The 17,635-nt window shown below is 35.4% G+C and overlaps 1 protein-coding gene across 1 annotated transcript in view; it reads left to right on the forward strand.

The window, feature by feature from the left end:
* Nucleotides 1-17,262, forward strand: part of tmem235b (transmembrane protein 235b) — a 35,197-nt gene extending 17,935 nt beyond the window's left edge. The window contains exons 2-4 of the mRNA XM_028819211.2: nt 1,595-1,675; nt 2,461-2,598; nt 16,973-17,262. Of these exons, the coding sequence (XP_028675044.1) occupies nt 1,595-1,675; nt 2,461-2,598; nt 16,973-17,178 (425 nt within the window). The 3' untranslated portion in view covers nt 17,179-17,262. The remainder of the gene's footprint in view (nt 1-1,594; nt 1,676-2,460; nt 2,599-16,972) is intronic.
* The last annotated feature ends 373 nt before the right edge of the window (nt 17,263-17,635 follow it).

The raw sequence follows: 17,635 nt of genomic DNA on the forward strand, positions 1-17,635 counted from the left end.
TACAGTTCTCTTCAGCTAATGACAGAGAGTTAAAACGCCAGCTATAAGATGAGCGTTTAGGGTGCAGTGATTTTAGCTCCATGACCAGTGGGGCGTGTTCAGAAATAACATTAGCATTGTACTTGATAGAAGGCAATAAATTATCATCATCAATAAACAATCAATTATTGAGTAACTGTGATGTACTGGTGAGAAGAAGGAATATGCTCTTGAGTGTGGATTTAAAAATTTCCATGTGTCTAATAAGTTATGATCCATTACAAACTGTGTGATTTTTTTTTTTTTTTTGTAGTGTTAGATGTTATTGGCACTATAGATGAAGACCTATCCATGTTAGGATATAAAACACAATTAAAGTCTACGGCCATTATAATTTTATGAGTGTTCACATGAGGAATAGATGCAAATACATTTTGAATTACCCACCACAATGACAAATTGTCCTTCAGGATCAGGTACTACATCTAATACTACAAATGAGATTGTTTTGTGCATTACGATTCACACACCTCCAGTTGTGTTTGTGTAGCTAGAGTAAAAAGTTTGGCCAATCCTTTCTCTTTGCAACCTAAACTGGTCCTTACTTATTAAGCAAATCTCCTGTAAATGTATTAACTTGGCATTTAGCCCCATTAGGCAAGAAAATATTTTTGTTCTCTTTAGATTGTGATTGATACCTTTGACATTCCAGCTCACAAAAGTCAGAGAGACACTGCTTGTGAACCTTTGAGGACATGTAGATTTTTATGTTGTTAGATACAGTAGCTTTAAACTTGATTTCATATTGTTGGCAAGTATTGAGGCAACTGAGCCAATTATCATGTTGGCACTTATAGTTATCGGGTTGTCAGACTTGTTTATGTCAGACAGTGAAATGTAGTACCATTTGTCATCATATAGGACTTGTTCAGAACTACCTATTACACTGGTTGTCCCCATTTTGGAATTCTGGTATTCAGCAGCATAATGTACGTTTCTTTTTCTCAGACATGAAATTTATAGTCTAGAATTAATGTATTTTAGAATTTTTTCTCTGCACAGGATATAATATATTAAGAGTGTTGTGCAGGTAACTGTTATTTGAATACTTTATAGAAGCTCTATGAAAAATAATCTGAGGAAGACTGCAGTCCTTTGCTGGATCAATAGTCAAGCCCAGCAGCAGAATGGGAAATTTCTAAATCAGACATTCATTGATACATGCCATATTTCAGGATCAACCTGTACTATAAAGAATTACTACATAAGAAATTCATATCCTAATGTCTGATGCAATATCAAGCTTAAAACTTGGTTTTGAGATAGTGGAGAAAAACACCAGCACTCTTTCTGCCACAGCTTAGTCATCACACAGAATAACATACCTTCCTTATAGTACAAATGTCATACTTTCTTCAAGCACAGTCACACCACTGCTGCTAGTGTTCCCTTTGTGGAGAAGGCATAGAAGGAGATGTTTATTGCCTGACTTACACAGATATTGCTCCTTGACTCAAAATAATAGAAGCATTTTTCACTGTAATATTTCCCTATCATTAGTCAAATGGAGAAATTTTTTTTTTATGTATTTAATCTTCCTGTCCTTGATTTGTAGGCAAGAATGCTTGTGAACCTCTCATCTGTCCTTTCTCTGCGAATACTACAAACTTACCTGATCCTTGGAAACTTTTAATTAGTAAGTGCACATAATTGTCATTTTTTCTAATTGTCATTAAACCGGCTCAGATATGTCTGACCTGACCTGATAAAAAATACATTTTAAGAATGTTTCTCTCTACTTTAGCAATTTAATATTTCCTAGAGCAGAAGTTAGTAATGTACATTTAGGTCTGGCATTGCTTGCTTTTGTGAAATTCAGCAGAGTGACAGACTCTTTATGAAGTATCATTTAAGATTTTTTGTAGAGTTTGTATCATTTAAGTGTTTTTATGGTAATCACAAGAATATTTTCTTATATGTAGTCCTAATATATACCAAGTAAGCAAAAGGTCAAGTTTTTTTTGTAAATAATTGTGTGGCCATTCCTGTAAAAGGAAAGTTTGTTTTGTTTATTCTTGGCTACCTCTTACCTCATACGTCATCTTCAAATGATGCCTCAATCAGAGGTGCAATGTCTGTGTATCTGCTGATATCCCAATATTTAGAGAATTGAACAGAAAGAGTTTTGTTCTGAACCACTAGCTAGTCATAGCAATGTTATATGTAAAGCCATAGCATATGGCTAGATCACGAAAAAGTGTAAGTTTAGACATACTTATAACTTAAGCTTCCCTCATTCTTGAAAGAGGATACAGACCTTCAAATAACTGTCATAGCACAGTCAACTACTGTTTTCTTTTTCTTTTGGTTCCATTGTGCTTCTTTACTCACTGTTGCTCAACTGAATGGACTAATCAGTGTATATACTTCTCTGTCTCTCTGCTATATAAAAACAGATTTTTTTTTCACTCTATCTTGCAGCAATGCGTAAAGCAATTGTCATCCTCCTGCCACTCAGCCTCATCTTGCTTGTGTTTGGAGGGATTTTTGGTCTTGTTGGATTTCTTTCAAAGAGCTTTATCCTGTTGGTGGTCACTGGCTCCTATTTCATCATCTGTAGTAAGTGGAATTTCTCTAAGTGCAAAAAAGGAATAGAAAAGGTGGTAGTTCTGTGATTCATCAACATTGTTGACTGAATCAATAATGGATTTCCAGACTTTTTGCAGAGCAATTGGAACAGCTATTTTTCAATATTTTGTTCTGGCTTTAAGGTTTACAACAGAATTTCTTGAGAGTACATTCTGGTCTGTTCAGACCATTGTGTGTGTGTACCTACTTACCTGCCTGCGCCATGCCAAATCTCTCCTGGGGCCAAATAAAGTTCTATAAAAAAATGACCAATAGATTGTGAATTTGCTGTAGATCTAGTCAAAATCACATTATAAGTTCCCAAATCTCATTTCAATATGTCAGGGGCTACATTATTAAGATCACAAATTACAGAAGGCGTATCAAAAGCTACTGCATACAAGAAAGGCTGTATTAGCTGCCCTTGGCTCTCACAAAGTGAGTAACATTTTAAACTGGGAGAGCAGGACTAGCATTAATTAACTTAAAACACAGTAACGACAATCTGACTTTTGGAACATGAAATAAACACGGGAACATGTACTGCAGCATCAACAAAAGGAAGCTGGTCATTCTCTCACTGTACATGGTGAAGCTAATGACCTTAATTGTGAGCAGTAAGAATTACAGTAACTGTGTGGTCAATACAACACTTCATGTTGCAGAAACCTGCTGTTCAATAACTTACTTTTAATTCTCTCTTTATATATGAGTTATACAACTTGTGTTGATCATATGATTTTTTTTTGCAAAAATGACTTATTAGAAGGCTGTGTATGACATGTCTCAGGGTTGGAGTTGTTATGCTTATGACATGAAGGTGTATTTAAATGTAGACCTTGAGCTGCCATGGAACAAGCAGGAGTGATTGAAGGATAGGTTTTAATAAAGTGTAGAAAATTGATTATATGCTGAAGGAAAACACAAGTGGGCCTGCAGAAAAGGTTTAACTGATATAAAGAATAGAGACAATGAAAACTTCAAACCAAAGGCAAACTGAATAGATCCAGGAACAAAAGTCTTTTCACAGACATACTGTACAATGGTAGCATTTCACGTGTTCTTATCTTTGCTGTGGTATTTTGGAAAACAAATAAACTAGTTCAGTTCTTACTCACATGTCTGATCAACGTGCAACACGAGACCACTCCTCAATGCCATGGTCAGCAATAATCACCAGTCAGAACATGGACATCTTCCTCACCCATTGTTCACATCTGAACCGTACCCCAACTCATTAGTCTCGGTCCCCATGTAGATCCACTCTCCCGCCTCATTGTCCATCATCATAGCATATGGGAGGAGGCCAAAACATGATGGTGACCCACTTGTCAGTTTGGTGCCCTCCATGTCTAAAGCCCAAATCATCCATCTGAGCACATGTATTCATATCAACACGTGCACCACCAAATCAATATACATATACTGTACTTATAGGAGCTGACTTTGCTGAGAGTAGAAAAGCACTTGTTATTGGTGTATGAAGGATAATTTAGCCAAATTGGTCTTCTACGGTAACTTTAAGGTACTGTTTTATTTGCTTTTCACAAACACTAATCAGATAACTGTTATCAGTTTCCAAAAATGGGGAATTCAGAATGCTGTATGATAGGTTTAAACCTATATTGCAGGCAGTGTGGTGTAGTGGTTAAGGCTTTGGACTTCAGATACTGTGGTTGTTGGTTCAAATCCTGCTACTAACACTGTGTGACCATGAGAAAGTCACTTCACCTGCCAGTACTCCAATTGGAAAAACAAAATAAAAATGCAATTAAATGTTGTAAGATACCTTAGATAAAAGCATCAACCAAATAAATATAATACAAGGGACGTTCAAAAAGTTTCCGCACATTTATATTTTCCTTGGAAACGGTGAAGGCGGAAGGAGTAGTAATTGGGCATTAAAAAGTTGGTACGACGCTGGGAAAATTGCATCGCAAACGAAGGTGGCTATATAAAAAAGTGATGTAATTTGTTTTTGAAATCCTTAATAAATAGAGTTTTAAAAAAGTACAGACACTTTTTCAACATCCCTCGTAATAATAGTTAGATACAATGTAACACTCTAGTTCAGCGGCAGCAAGTGGTCAGTTATAGTAACCTTTGATATTAAAACATTTAAACGGTCACATAACTGTAATTTTAAAACTTTTCATTCTATAAACTTTTTAGGGTGTTACAAAAAAGTGAATTTGATATTTGTTTAAGTTCATGTTTTTCAGGCTATTACTTCCAACTCCTGCTCTAAAGAAGTTGGAGATTATTTATCTTCTGTTTTTTAGGTGCTTACTGTCTGTCTCTTTTAATATGAGTTCTCCGATCTGCAGAGCTTGACCTTAGCACTTCTACATTTGTTTTTCTACCTCTACCTCTTCTTAAACAAGAAACATCTTGCCAAAAACAGGAAAGAAGCCAGATCATTTATGCACTAATTTTGTTTTACTTGATATAAACTGTAGATAGAATAAAATATTATATTAAACTTTCTACATATATAGCTAGCTATGTTGCTTCAAAATGCCAACAGAGCCATAATGTAAGCTGAGCATTTACCCAAGATAGACTTGTTGGCTTGGCAACAGAGTAGGAACTGCTTTTAAGTAATGAGATTTTGCCCCTTGACGATGGTGAAAAATATAGCTTAGTGCATTCTTGAGACTTTGTTATATTGAGCATGAAATTAATCCATAAAAGGACAATTTCCAAACAGGGTAACCAGCCACCCCCAAATCAAAACTAACTTTATTAAAATTAGTGTGAAAGGACACATATAATGTAGACACAGTATATAAAATACTGCTGTGTTGTAATTGAAAAATAAAATCTGTCTGTGGGCCATATTCAATAAGCAAAATCATATTATTTGTAAATTTGACACAGTGAGAACTTAATAAATGTATTGTACATTTTATCTCAAAATGCTTGTTCCTTAAGAACAGTTTTCAACCTCCTTGTTTTCCTTTGTGGATTGTAGGTTGCCAGAGTACATTGCAAATGTGATCTGTTCAGTGGAATCATTGTAGTTAGGCCTTCCAATCAACAAATTAAAATTTGTCCTTTTTTTTTCCACCTTTATTTTGACAATCCAGAAATTTTTTGGGGGTATGCAACAAATATATGTATATCTCATACAAAGGGATAAATAGCATTTTTTATTTTACTTCTTGAACTATTGCTTTTCATTTGAAATATTTTCATTTTTGAACTGTTGTCAATGAGCACATAGGTGGATATGACACTGAAGTAGCTGCTCCTTTTTATCTTTTCTTGTCATTTTCACCTGTTTCTTTCCTGCTGATTCTTAATTATCACGAATCAGATATAGTTTACAGAGCAAACTCAATAGAAAAAAGGTAAATTTAGATTAAGAAAATGAAAACAATGAGACTCTTGAATGTAAAATGTCATGGCAAAAATTCATTTTTTTTAATTATTGGAAATCACTTATATACTTATATGTATTTCTGACTGAAGAACAAGAGCAGAAAAAATCTGGCTAATTAATGGAGGATTTCCATTAATCAGGAATGTATCAATGATCATGAAACTACTTTAATGGAAACCATTAGCAGCAGTGGCCTTCAAGGCCATGTTTGAGTAGGGCCATATTAGGGAAATTACAAAAAGGATTTAGGCTTTAGGATTCCACTAGTTATAGATCTGTGACTGGTAGATATTTATTCACATATTGCTTAAGATACTTGTTTTCCTGTCAGAAGCAGATTAAAGTAATTCATTATGAGCTATCAAGTTGAGAATATGCTGAAATGTTTATATATTTACCTTTTCCAAAGACAGTGGTAAGAGACCGAGGAGTAGCTAAGTGGCATGGTGGGGGTTCAATGACTTACAGCCTTTAAGGGTACACTGTCAGTTCCAGACCCTTGAACCTAGTGGTGGGGCTTAACAGTTTTTATTTTTTTTAATCTGTGTTAGGCAAGCCTCCCTTGTAAACAGTAGCTCACATCTCTAAACCCTGATTTAACCTTCACTGAATGCCCCAAGCCCCTATCACTCCACCACTGTACCTTTTACCCTAAAAAAAACTTTTACAGTTTAAGCCAGATTCATTAGTTTCTTATAATAACACTGCTGTACAAAAAAAATATTTTTTGTTTTGCTGGGAACTTCAGACCAGCTCTCTAAGTTTTTTACACCGATTTCATATATGAAATCGGAATTAAGCTAGTACATCAGATTTTTGAGATACACATCATTGACGTTTTGACACTTTTGAATATCAATATAATATATCAACACAATATCTGGAGTTTGAATTGTGTCCCAGCAAAATTGTTTGAATGTGTTTATTCTGAAAACAAACCAGAAGACGATACTAGAGACACGTTAAAACATGTTTATGTCAATTTACCTCAATATAAAAGTGAGGTCAGTGTGCTCAAAATTGTCTGAGGTAATTGCTTTTGTGCTTGTACCGCACATCCATCTCTCTTTGCAAGAACCAACAGTAGTCACCAATCATGCTCGGATATCAGTTTTCCATCACCTTTATATCTTGATGAAATCTTTCCCCATGCTCATCTCTGACATCGTTTAGATTTGGTGGAAAAAAGTCGAAATGAGAATGTAAAAAATTGCATCTTCAGTGACATTCTGGCTCCCATAAGCTAATATACTTTCAGCATATTCTCCACAAGCTCAGCATAATTCTCTGCTCTGTGACTGTCAAGAAAATTCTGGACACCCTGCATGAATGAGGGTGCTAATTCAGGTGGCTTCAGTTTCTTTTTGATCTCATCGTCAAGAATCGGTTCACGTATTTCAGGGCCATTTTTCTTGAGACCAAACTTATTTCTTAAATGCTGAAACGCATCGCATTTACTGTCCAGTTACCCTAGGTGACCTGGAACATCATAACTAAAAAAATGGGATGTGCTGGATGAAAACGGTTTAAAGATTTGAAGTCAGCAAGTGAAATTTGTTAAAGTACAGGTGAAAGAATCCCAGTAGCAAAATGCTTGTTGACCAGTGAAATTTAAGCATTCAGCAAAATAAACTTTAAAGATATACGGTCACAGAAATTCTTTTCTTTGGTCTTTAAATGAGGAAAAATCGCAACTTAGTAATCTTTTGAATTTATATTTTTTTTATCTATAAAATGTGTGCCATTTTTACAAAAAAAAAGAGAATGTTTGCAACCATTTAAGCAGTCAAAATGCTTAGCACATATACAGGGTGAGTCAAAATTATGTTGACATTTCAATGGTGGAAACAATTTATTCACAAAACATACTTCATACGTGCACAATGATTTACAGGAATGTCTCAACCTGTTCACCATCATGATCAACACATGTACTATACAGTATGTCCACAAAAATTGTATATAAGTACAGTGGAACCTCGGTCCACGAACGTCTCGGAACACATACAAATCGGTTTACGACCAAAAAGTTCGCCAAACTTTTGCATCTGTTCACGACCACACACTCGGTATACAAACAAGCCAGTTACCCTTTCGGTTTGTATGTGTTCAGTCTCTCCCTGTGCATTTCCTGTGCAGCGAGCAAGAGAGAGAGAGAGAGTGAGAGAGCGGGACACACACACGAGAGAGAGACACACACACACACACACACACACAGCGCGTGCGCGCGAGAGAGACACACACAGACAGACAGACAGGCGCGCGAGCGAGAGAAAGGGCTGGACACATAAGGCAGAGAAGGCAGTTAAAGAATGCACTGGGCTTGTTTTTGTTTTCACTTCTGTTTACAGCAGTCGGTTCGTAGCATGCATTGTTGCAATGTTACTTTTCTTGGTGGTTTATTAAATTCAGGATTTTTTCAAATGTTTTTTTCCCTGTGCTTAAAACTCATTAAAAAAAAAAAAAAAGTGTCTTTAGCCAGCGGTTGGTAGCGCTATAGCGCGAACTATTGCAGTGTTAGTTTTCTCTGTTGTTCAAGGTTTCCTCAGTGTTATTCAATGTTTTTACTTGTGTATATATATATATATATATATATATATATATATATATATATATATATATATATATATATATATATATATAATACACACACACACACACATATATATATATATATATATATATATATATATATATATATATATATATATATATATATATACACACACACATACATATATATGTGTGTGTATATATATATATATATATATATATATATATATATATATATATATATATATATATATATATATATAATATACATATACTGTATATACACATACATATATATATCTTATGTACATGTGCTTTAGTTTTAGGCAGGTGTGAAAAAATGCTGTAAACAAAAGAATGCTTTCAAAAATGGTAGTGTTAATCATTTATTTTCATCAATCAACAAAATGCAGTGAATGAACAAAAGAGAAATCTAAATCAAATCAATATTTTGTGTGACCACCCTTTGCCTTCAAAACAGCATCAATTCTTCTAGGTACACTTGGTTTTTGAAGGAACTCGGCTGGTAGGTTGTTCCAAACATCTTGGAGAACTAACCACAGATCTTCTGTGGATGTAGGCTTCCTCACATCCTTCTGTCTCTTCATGTAATTCCAGACACACTCGATGATGTTGAGATCAGGGCTCTGTGGGGGCCATACCATCACTTCCAGGACTTCTTGTTCTTCTTTACGCTGAAGATAGTTCTTAATGACTTTGGCTGTATGTTTGGGGTCATTGTCCTACTGCAGAATAAATTTGGGGCCAATCATACGCCTCCCTGATGGTATTGCATGATGGATAAGTATCTGCCTGTATTTCTCAGCATTGAGAACACCATTAATCCTGACCAAATCTCCAACTCCATTTGCAGAAATGCAGCCCCAAACGTTCAAGGAACCTCCACCATGCTTCACTGTTGCCTGCAGACACTCATTATTGTACCGCTCTCCAGCCCTTCAACGAACAAACTGCCTTCTGCTACAGCCAAATATTTCAAATTTTGACTCATCAGTCCAGAGCACCTGCTGCCATTTTTCTGCATCCCAGTTCCTATGTTTTCGTGCATACTTGAGTTGCTTGGCCTTGTTTCCACGTCGGAGGTATGGCTTTTTGGCTGCAACTCTTCCATGAAGACCACTTCTGGCCAGACTTCTCCGGACAGTAGATGGGTGTACCTGGGTCCCACTGGTTTCTGCCAGTTCTGAGCTGATGGCACTGCTGGACATCTTCCGATTTAGAAGGGTAATAAGCTTGATGTGTCTTTCATCTGCTGCACTAAGTTTCCTTGGCCGACCACTGCGTCTACGATCCTCAACATTGCCCGTTTCTTTGTGCTTCTTCAAAAGAGCTTGAACAGCACATCTTGAAACCTCAGTCTGCTTTGAAATCTTTGTCAGGGAGAGACCTTGCTGATGCATCATAACTACCTTGTGTGTTGTTGTTGTGCTCAATCTTGCCATGACATGAAACTGTCTTCCACAACCTCACCTTGGTAGCAGAGTTTGGCTGTTCCTCACCCAGTTTTAAGCCTCCTACACAGCTGTTTCTGTTTCAGTTAATGATTGTGTTTCAACCTACTTGTGACATTGATGATCATTAGCACCTGTTTGGTACAAAACTACCATCCTTGAGTGATGAAGACTGTACATATCTCTTTTAGAGAATAACCCTGACTATTTCTTGGTCCTAGAGTGCATTAGATGAATGTGTTTTTTATTTTTGTTTTCTTTTCTTTTTTTTTTGCTGTTAGATGTAGATAGTGTGATGCAGTAATCTAAAATGCCCCAGGGGTACTGAGTCTGCCTTGTGATTAACTACCATCCTGTTCACAGCTGGTAGCTGTTTTTGCTCACAGTAGCTCCAGTACACAATCCATCTTAAAATACCATCAATGAGCAGATACAGAAAATGGATGGATAAATGGATATGTCCTACTTAACTGAAGGGTACAGTAAGATGTTACAGACTGAAAACTATACTTGAGTATACACAATAAAATAAATCCTTAAAAAATAACATTTTCAAAATTACACTTAGCCATTCATCTGAAGTGTTTTTGAAGTTAATTTTCTAAAGTTTAAAAATTAATTCATCCTCTTTATTTAGGAATAAAAATTCTATTTTTGATAAGTTTTGCAAACTATTAGGTGATTCATCGTTGTTTCCTTGGTATAAACTGCATTGCTAATGACTATGGTCTTGCTTTGGATGATAAATAGTACTGCAAATTACTTTAGCTGGAAACAGTCAATAATTATTTATTACCCAAATATAAATTAAATGTTCTTTTTGCCTATAATTACTATGCTGTTAACAAGTGTGCCATTTTTATTAAAAAGTGTGCCATTTTTAACTTGAATTATTTTCAAAAACATCCCAAAATTTTCATATTTAACAATAAAGGAAAATAACATGAATTTATACATGTTTAAAGGACAAAGAGAAACACCATTTAAGTCAGTTGAAAAGGAAAAAATTCCAAATCAAGTGTATATAATGAGTTTTAAAATAACCTACTGAGCAAAATTTTTTCTTACCGTGATCATTAATGCCAGTGGAACATGCACATAAGTGCTGTTGAAATAGTTAGCAGTTAACAGAATCTGTTTTTAAGGAAAGAATACAATAAGTTTCAGCTGTGTTTCTCTAACTAACTTCAGTTAACTAGTTGATTTTGGCTTCTGCGATAATTTTGCAAATATCAGTCTCACACTTGGTATATGATGATCTGCTGTGTGTTTTTGTTCCAAAAATTGCTAATTTTTAAATGCATGCCTGTCTTAATTAAACATATTGTTATTGTCTCCATTTATATTTATACTTCTTCAAATCTGACGTTCTCCAAGAAATTTGTTAAATAGGATTAGCTTTCTCCTATTTAGATTTTTAACATTTTGTTTTCAGATATTTTGGTTATTTAACCCGTTGGTTCCCAATAATAGCACAAGCGCAGGCGCTCCTGGAATGACTGCTTATCAATAGCACATGTTGCTGTCTACACCTTTATGCACTCGTTTAATTATCAGTGTATGCTTACAATTATTGATTTCTGCCTTGATTTAAGCCCCTTGTTTAATAGGCTGCCACTTTTCTGTTTTCATTCTATAATGTGAATTACACTGCATTGTATGATTTGTGGTTTTTCATCACCAATCATCATCAAAGAATAATCTTTTATTTATTTATTTATTTATTTTTTTTTGATGTATAGGTTTTCAGTGACTGCCTTGTGCTTATAAATTGGGCATTGTTTGATTAAACATTTTTGTTTACCATTTTTTAAAAGTTTTGCTCAGTTAATTTTACCGTTAACAGTGATAACTAACAAAGAGACTAGATGCAGGTGCAAATGACACTGAATGCTAAAGGAGAACTACAATGACAGAAAGACATTTTAAAGAACATTACAGGTGAAACCAATAGAAAAGGACACTTCAATTTCAATTTAACATGAATTAATTCTGTTAATGCTTTCTTAAATTACATAATTTTGACAGTATCTGGGGAAAAATAGGATGTTAACTAGATAAGTACAAATTAAGACACCAATTGATGAAACCATCAACAGATAGATTTAAAACCCTGCCCTAAAGCAACGTATTGTGTTAGGTTTTTTACTGCTTTGTCTACATCTTATTTTTATTTCAATATGTTTAGTTAAACATCTGAACAGCCTGAAATTACTGATAATAAAGACTAATTGTTTTTAATATACTGTATATTTGAAAACTAAAGCCCAGTCTTCATTATTCAAGATAAAGACTGTCACTCTCCTAGATGGTTTGATATATAGATAATATTTTGTTTGTGCACTGGAAAACAAAAAGATATTATATGAGAATATATAATATTCCCCCCCCAGCCCAAACTGACACAAGAACATCTGGCTTTGATAGTAAGAGAGCTGCTACCGTCTCATAACAGGCTTGCAGGTGGGAATAAGATGGAGTCAGATCCACGGAGTTATGCAACAGGTTTACATTTAAAGGCATTCATCATATCTTATCACACCACTGCCGTATCCAGGTAAATGCAGTGTCATTAGCATACTTAAGATCTTCATCGGTGCATGTAGGGCCTCAGGAACATTCATGGAGAATGTGGTCCATTGTTTAGGTGGGCTAACCACAGGGATATTCAGCACTTGTTGTGAGGCCTCATCTAAATAGGTTGTCCCTTGTTTTGACCTAGCTCGGCTAAGCGCGACCCAGTCTTTCTTAGAGAGGGATGTTCCATTGGGTAGATGCTCTTGAGGTGTAGGAAGAGCTTCATTGGGAGGGCTACAGTCAGTCTCTCGCCACCTCTCGAGCCTATGTTTTGTGGACTGCTTCGGATTAAGGGGTTCCATTTAAAGGCATTAATATTTCAATAGAGCAAACATAGCTTGTTGTGTCCACAAATGGAATGTGCTGATAGAAGTTTCTTTCAAAGTTCCCTGGTAGAGGGAAACAGCATTTCAGGGTCAGAATGATTCATTGTTAGAACGCTGGTAACAGTGAAATAATTTCTGTTGCTGAATACTTGCGGATAAGTTCGCCTGCGGATAAGTTGAGACATGATTTTACTGTATAATTTCTGGTATTTTGTAATGTTGGTCGTATAAGTCGAATGCGGAAAACTCACGCTATTGGTCCAAGAGATTATGATATGCTAACTCCCACCTGAGAGAGTAACCATGGAGCACACCGCCTTTTTTTTCCCATGTATTCTACCTACGTGACCACACGGTAATACCCAAACTATTCCGAAGCGACGTTTGCACTGATTTGTGTTTTTTGTATCTCACACCCTCATACACCTTTATCGTAAGAACATCCCTTATCTATGATGGAGCGTTCAATCAGAAGAAAATATGAAGCTGGTTTTAAATTAAACATCGTTGAAGTAGCGAAAGAAATTGGCAACTGTGCTGCTGCAACAAAATTTGATGCATCTGAGAAACTGATGCGAGATTGGAGGAGGCAAGAAGATGTAAAAAAAAAAATTTAAGTGTCGTATTTTTGAATGGGCGTATAAGACGGGGTCTGATTTTATGATTGATTTTTCAGGTTTCCATACCCGACTTAATACGTGAGTATATACGGTAATAAATATTAATCTGGATGATGTAACTTATCTCCCTAGGTAGTAATGTGGACAAAGTCAGTCAGTATTTCAATATCAGAATTGCAGATTTAGCTTTAATTGTAATGTGCTCACTTTTTTATTATTACTCATTCACATAAATGTCCAGTCCCCTTTTTGCATTTTCTACTGTGACTAATCGTATCACATGAAACCCACCCAACATTAACATACAGTAGGTTGTCTATTCTTGTAGGACTTTATTTTGAAAACATGTAATATTGAAATAAAGTGTACCATTTTTGTGAATTCTTGGTTAAAATTAGTTCAGATCAGTTGATTGTAATATCAGGAGCTAATCTTAAATTTCACACTGAGACTTAAAAAAAGACCTCTGGAGTTTCATTTCTTAATATAAATATGAATCATGTAACATTGCATTTGAATATGTAATATGTTTATATACTTGTTTCCCAAGGAGTGCTATTGTCATATAGATTGTTGGCAAGTGCTAGTTGCTCAGTGACATATGTGAAGTGGCATGGATTCAGCACAAAGTTCCTCCAGCATCCCACCAAAATGCTATAAACTTGCACCAACCTGAAACCGATCATAGTAAATGGAGGACTGAATGCTCCCTGAAGATGCACAGGAGATGGCTCCTGATTTAACACTCTCCAGAATACAGGTCTAGGTATATCAAAACATATTTTGTTAAATGTATAGTTAATAAGGAAATTAATTAAACTCTTAGACTTTATTCATTTTATTCACCTACAAAAGAATATGAATTTTGTTTCATATTTTAAAAAGGTTTCCAGAACTGTGAATCCATGAGCCAGTACTGTAACAGTAACCACTGTGCCCACTATACTATGATAGATTTGAGCCAGTCTGAATTGATTGCTAAACATTCTGCCAAAGTATCCCTTTACACACATAATTAGAAACTTCTTGCTTCAAGTCGTGTTTTGCAGTAATGGCTTCTCTTGTGATAGACGTACACGCTGATACAGCCTAACACTGATGTGCGAAGACTGACTTCTTTCTCTCACATGCAATATTGCATATCTTCTAAAACATTGTCTATGTCATAGTGTCATCCTTACCTAGCTGACTGCACAACTGTTAATTTTGAAAGTATGTCCAATCATAATCTGGGTACCATTATAAATGGACACTGATTGGATGATGTGTACCCGTTACAAAGGATGGATTGACTTTAACCTTCTCTTACACAACCTTTTTACCATTTTGTTTCTGATTTGAATCAAATTGTTTGGCCTCCATAGATTATTGTTTGTTGCATTGCTATTAAATGTGTAGCTTGAAATAAAAAAAAATTCAATGAAATGAATATAAACACACAGACACTCTTCTTCTTCTTCTTCTTCTTTCGGCTGCTCCTGTTAGGGGTTGCCACAGCGGATCATCTTCTTCCATATCTTTCTGTCCTCTGTATCTTGTTATGTAACACCCATCACCTGCATGTTCTCTCTCACCACATCCATAAACCTTCTCTTAGGTCTTCCTCTTCTCCTCTTCCCTGGCAGCTCTATCCTTAGCATCCTTCTCCCAGTATACCCAGCATCTCTCCTCTGCACATGTCCAAACCAATGCAATCTCGCCTCTCTGAATTTGTCTCCCAACCGTCCAACTTGAGCCGACCCTCTAATTTACTCATTTCTAATCCTGTCCATCCTCGTTACACCCAGTGCAAAGCTTAGCATCTTTAACTCTGCAACCTCCAGCTCTGTCTTCTGCTTTCTGATCACACACAGACACACATAAACACACAGACACTAAATACTTATTTTTTCAAGATGTCAGACTTTTGCAGAATTACATCAGGGTCAAAAAGCAGTTACATATTTAAACAGTGTCAATTCATTATGCAATGTTAATTTAGTGATGTACAGTTATATTTAGAAATATGTTCATATGCATAATTATAGAAATACAAAATTGTTGTTTTCTAGATCTTTATCTAGGTCTAAACATTCCATTTTCTCTATTTTTTGTGAAATGCATTGCTGCACTTAGTTAGCATCAGTCTGAAAGGTTCGGAATGTGCGGTTGATACCACAGTACAGCCATTTTAATGGTCTAAAGTGGTCCTCTTTGGCACAACCAATTAACTAGAATGAGCCATTGAATTTGTTTAGCTATATGAAAATATCATACTTTGCAGTTCACATTTGAATTGACTGCATGAATTAAATCTTTAGGCACATACTAATTAGTAAGATGAATTTCACATCCTCAGGATATTCTTCAAGACCACATATGGCATTTTTTTATAATGTCTCATTGGCACAATGCCATCAATAAGTAAGCCTTGGTTTTAGCAATAAAAACGGATTCAGAAGTGATTCTGCTAAATGAATACAGTTATTATCCTTTTCTCCCTCCAGTTTTAATATTTCCCTGACTGTAGGAATAATTGAGAACAACTGTAAAAGCCTTGATTAGTGTAATGAGAACACTATGAGCAAAAAAGGAATGATGTTACTTGTGAGAGAAAATAAAATCATGATGTTAAATGTCCAATTTTACCTTTACATTTGGCACTAGATCAAAAATATTATATTGCTAGTTTTCCATTTAGCAGATTCACACTTTCTGAATGAGGTTAAATTTCCACCTTGTTTTTGGTTATGTAATAATCTATTTCCATGTATATCGTCTAAAAACCTGAGAGTTAGGAGTGTTCTACAAATTATTTAACCAACATATAAACACAACACATTATTAGAACACAACTTTCCTAATATCCTTGGACTGTTTTGAAGTTAATACATCTTTCTTGAAGAAAATAAACTACTATAGCCAAAGGAATATACTGTAAGTAACTTTGCTTAAAACACCACGCAAAGTTAGCTGAGGGACTGGGATTTGAGCAGGACTCTTGAAATTAGTAAATTAAAGGACTAAGAAACCTTTTTTAAAGAAAGGATGAGATTGGGGGGTATGAGGTCTAAGTGAGAATTGGGGAACATGGGGTCTAAGTGAGAATTTATGTGTGAATAGAGACAATCTATTGAGGAAGGTCAAGTTACAATTTAATTTTATTTAACTTGATTTAAAACAATGTGAGGCAAAGCTGCAGAAACTTAAGTTTAGAGCAATTCACAATTTGTTTCCGATAAGTCAATAATTAAACAGTTGCATTTTTATCAGAAAAGTCTGTTGCCTACTAAAAAAGAAAATTAATTGTAAATGTAATTTTTTCAGAACTTTGTTAGCTAACAATTTACATGACAACATTTAGAGTCAATAAGTGACACAATTTTATTACCTCTTGATCTTCTTTTATGTGCTTGTCTTTTCTCTTCTCTTCTTTTTTTTCTTTTGCCTTAGGTCTCTTCACTCTCTCCGGTGTCTGCATTTACATTGCCTACTCCCACCTGGCCTATCAAGAATCAGTACGCACCTTTGGTCCTCAGCGGTTCGCTTATGTCAACATCAGTTTTGGTTGGTCGTTGGCTGTAGCATGGCTGTCCTTTGCCATGGAGGTTGTCACAGGGTTGTTACTGCTTATGGCTGCAAAAATCACCAGCCCTTAATACATCGTTCCATCAAAAACTGGGGATGAGCTTTCTGAAGACTTGAATATTTTATTTCGCCAAACATTAAGGATATGCTTATTATTCCACATTTGTGTTATTGTAAACATTAACAATTCTGAGAAATATTTTGTTGCATGTTACTCAGTTTCATTTGGCAATCAAAAGGTTTGTCATGCAAAGCCGCACTCTCCTCTCTTCTCTGATCACTTGAGACTGGCAGTGGTTTGACAGGTCTCTGATTATGATAGCACAATGAGGAGCTGAAAAAGAAGTTATTTTATAGTGATCCTGTTTTGATGGAATAATATAAACTGAAAGGACTATTTGCATAGATACAAGCTTTATGTGCCAAAGTGAAATGCACTATACCTATTTGCTGTTACTGTATTTGTTTGCATTTCAGGCTGCCTATGTGATTCTTTAAGCTTTGCCAATTACAGAAAAGATACAGTGG

Source organism: Erpetoichthys calabaricus, chromosome 14 (assembly GCF_900747795.2).
Source record: "Erpetoichthys calabaricus chromosome 14, fErpCal1.3, whole genome shotgun sequence".
Classification (NCBI taxonomy): Eukaryota; Metazoa; Chordata; class Cladistia; order Polypteriformes; family Polypteridae; genus Erpetoichthys; species Erpetoichthys calabaricus.